This window comes from Arachis ipaensis, chromosome B03 (assembly GCF_000816755.2).
Source record: "Arachis ipaensis cultivar K30076 chromosome B03, Araip1.1, whole genome shotgun sequence".
Classification (NCBI taxonomy): domain Eukaryota; kingdom Viridiplantae; phylum Streptophyta; class Magnoliopsida; order Fabales; family Fabaceae; genus Arachis; species Arachis ipaensis.
Window position 1 is genome coordinate 127,774,549 of NC_029787.2, and position 3,657 is coordinate 127,778,205.

Genomic DNA, 3,657 nt, shown 5'->3' on the forward strand with positions numbered 1-3,657 from the left:
TCTATTTGAACAGTGTTGTTAGACATTTACACATGGAGCAATTATAAGCTTTCATGCCACAATGTGGTAGGCGACCTTACAACCACCTCAACTCAAATTTTGTTTAACAGCTAAAGCGTGTTTCCTCATACTTCTACAATTAATTACTCTTAAGAATAATCCAAAGCACTATTACTATTACTGTTGCTCTTTTTCAATGCTAAAAGATTGTAGAGATTAAGATTAATTAAAAAAAGCCATGAATTTCTAGCAAAGGAAACTAGCTAATGGGATTGACCATAGTGCTGAATTGAATTCTATAGACTTTGGTCACAAGCTAGACAAATTTCACTATAGTAAAGTGGAAAAGAAATAAAGAATGTGTTTATGTGTTTTCAAAAGAAAAATCATTACTCTTTTTAACCTTTGGATTTGCTTATTCTTCCAACTTGAAGGACTCTTCTACTTTAAGAAAGTGGAGTATGCACTTTTTAGGTAATTTAAGTTACTAAGCGACGAAAAAGTAAGAATAAGAGGTACTAAAGAATCCTTTTTCAATGAACACGCTTCCCAAGAACAAAAACTCAAGTGCAGCACATAACAAAGATGAACTAAACTAAGATCTTAAAGCTGAACTTTGCAGTAAAAGTTCTGTTACATTGACATTTCAATAGGAGGGTGGAGAAACAAGAAAGATAGACGTTGATTCAGTATATTATTTGAATCAATTGAAGAGATGAAGTCATTACTTAAAAGGAAAGGAATGGAATACTCACAAGAATAATGTAGGATATAGAAAAAGAAACAAAAGTTTCAATTTTAAAACTACGGAATTGTCATGTTCCATTAACATGAAAAGGATAACAAAAAAAGACCCTACCTTCTTCTACTACCAAATGAAAGGAATGATATAAAGGGAATATTAAGAAACCAAAATCATTTACCCTCTTAGCTGTATACATTGTAGTAATTGCTGTCCTGGTATGAAATATGAAGGATAAAGACAAAGGGAAAAAAAAGAAAAACATTCCAAGAAATTTCAGACTTTTCATCTACCTTGGTTGTTGCTGCTTCAACTTGATGTTGTTGACGATGGAAATTGATGCAGTCCTTCTTCATTAGTCATCAACAGGAGCAGGAAGATTGAGATCAATTAGGCAATTAGGAACAACAACAAGAGAAGAAGGAGCAGCATGATGCTGCTTGATGACCAAAGTGTTCTCCTCTGATGAACCTCCAATGAAATGGGATCTTTTGTGTCCTCCTAATGCTTGTCCTGACTTGAAAATCTTGTAGCAAATTGGACATTCGTGTTCCTTGCTTTTCTTTGACTTCAACTTCTTCTTCTTCGTCATGTTCTTCTTTTTCTTATTAGCCTTTGTGCTGGCCTTAGTGCTATGAGCCTTTGGAGCAGGAAATGAATCAGTATCAGTATCAGTGCTGTTCTCATCACTCTCTTCATCTTCATCAACATCATCATATTCTGTTGAATCATAAGAACAATCATCATATTCATCATTGGCAAAACCAGTTTTTTCATTCTTGGTAGGAACCTCAGTTGAACTGTGAATAAGAGAATCATAATTTGCTCTCTTTCTGAAATCAAACTTCTTCCTTGTAGTAGCAGTAGTAGATATTGTTGTTTCATATTCCAAATCCTTAACTGCAGCAGCAAAAGCAACAGTACTACTGTATTTGCTTCTTCTCTCTTTGTCTTTATCTTTAACATTCTTCCACCCTTTGAATTCATCAATTGAGACATCTGAATCAACCATTTTGTTCTTGAGGCCACTCCTCAGAGACCCAGCAGCTGAATCTGAATCATTAGGCACAAAGTTCTTCCTGCCATTGTTATTACTCACAGTCACAGCAGCAACCTTATTGGTGTTAAGAACAACAGAATTGTTATCAGAAGACTCAGTAAGAGACACGAATCGACCCCTCCGGCCGGAATCTCTTGAGAGCATCATGAGCATCCTAGCAACCTCTTCTTGCTCCTCCTGCTGCTGCTCCACTTCAGAGACAGAAGCAGATGGAGAAGAAGAACAAAAGGGTCTGAGATTCTTGAACCTCATCATCCTTTTGGATCTCCTCCTTGGAAGCAACGAAGCAGCAGCACCACCAGAACTCTCAGCATCAGATTGGCTATTATTATCACCATATTCATCATCATCACCATCATCATCCATAGCCATAACCACCAATTTCTCTCTGTCTTTGTCTTTGTCAGAGTGACAAGCCATGTGGCCACACAGAGCTTTCATTGATGGAAAGCCTTTCCCACATTCCTTGCAGAACCTTTCTTCCTTCTCACGTGCCAAGTTGGTGGCAGCAGCACCATCAATATGCACAAACCTTGTTGTCTTCTTGGGATTCTCCCTTAGCCCATAAATGGGGCTATTATTATTGTTACCAGCAGCAGCACCACCACCACCACCACCAGCAGCAGATTGAGTAGGCCATGATGAATCCCTCTTCCTCTTCTTGAGAAGAAGATCATGAGTGTTAGCAGCAATGGGAGAAGAAGAAGCATTGATGGTGGTTCTTTCTTCAGTGATGTGGGTCCTGATGTGACCACCAAGAGACTTGCCACATGGAAACCTCTTGCTGCAATACTTGCACACAAACTTCTTCCTCTCCTCCATCATCATACCAATCTCAATTATTCTGATTCTGATCAATAAATTATTCAACAACCAATCAATGAATCTGATTTGGTTGATGCGCCAAAACAAAAACAGAACAAGATCAGCTAAGCATGCCTTCTATCAAACACTGCAAAAGCATAACATGAAACATGAAACATTCATCATTAGAGAGCAATGATACATGAATATATATATATGATCAACTAGAACAAGGTGGAATTTTTATTGCAGAAAAGAGATGAAGGGACCAAAATTGAGGATCACCAAAAGAGTTTGTTGTTGTTGTTGTTGATGATGGTGACGATGACGATGATGAGCAGAAAAGAGAAGAGAGAATCAAAAATGGTGTTTTGAGATGTGACAGTTCTAAGAAGTACAAGATCCGACCCACAAAAAGGGGCGAGACCCCTTAATTTCCGTTTCCCAATAGAATGCGAGAAATTCAATGCCCCAAAAATAAAGATCACATTTTTTGAAGATTACTACTACATTCTACTCCTCCTCCTCCTCCTCCTACTACTACTACTACTACTTCCGCTATTCCTACTTACTAACCAACTTCCTTCAACATTCAAGAACAAACACAATTGAATCAATCACTGATTTTAATAATCATTAAGAGGTAGCTAACAATATAACAATTGGCTTCTTCTTTTTTAATTGGTTTTTATTTTTACCTGTGCTGAGTGATGTAGTTGGAGGAGAATTCCATGCACGAAACAAAGAAAAATAGGGTATGGTTTTATTGGTAGCTAAGAAAAATAACAAAAAATTAAGGAGGTTGCGCTTATGTTTTGGCACGTGCGACTCACACAGAGAGAGAGAGAGAGAGAAAGATCATTTGAAGGGACAAGATTTTCGGTTGTATCATTATCTCAGATGTGATATGCCACTACCCCCGGGGACTTCATTTTAATTCCTTATAAGCTTTTTTTTCTCGGAAAAAAGATTATTATGAAAGAAAAAGTCTTTTGAAAAAAAAAAAAAACTTTTGCTATTTTGGTAATTAATTTATTTTATATTTGAATGT

General features: G+C 36.9%; 1 protein-coding gene across 2 annotated transcripts; it reads right to left on the reverse strand.

Annotated features, from left to right (window-relative positions):
* Nucleotides 771-3,475, reverse strand: LOC107634772. Of its 2 annotated transcripts, none has more exons than XM_016338194.2 (2): nt 3,305-3,475; nt 771-2,754 (listed from the first exon to the last, which is right to left on the reverse strand). In XM_016338194.2, exon 2 carries the CDS (start codon nt 2,628-2,630, stop codon nt 1,098-1,100), a length of 1,533 nt encoding a protein of 510 aa, XP_016193680.1. In that variant the 5' UTR covers nt 2,631-2,754; nt 3,305-3,475; the 3' UTR covers nt 771-1,097. The 2 variants fall into 2 exon arrangements, with proteins under 2 accessions (XP_016193680.1, XP_016193681.1); XM_016338195.2 differs by lacking the exon at nt 3,305-3,475 and adding an exon at nt 2,892-3,298.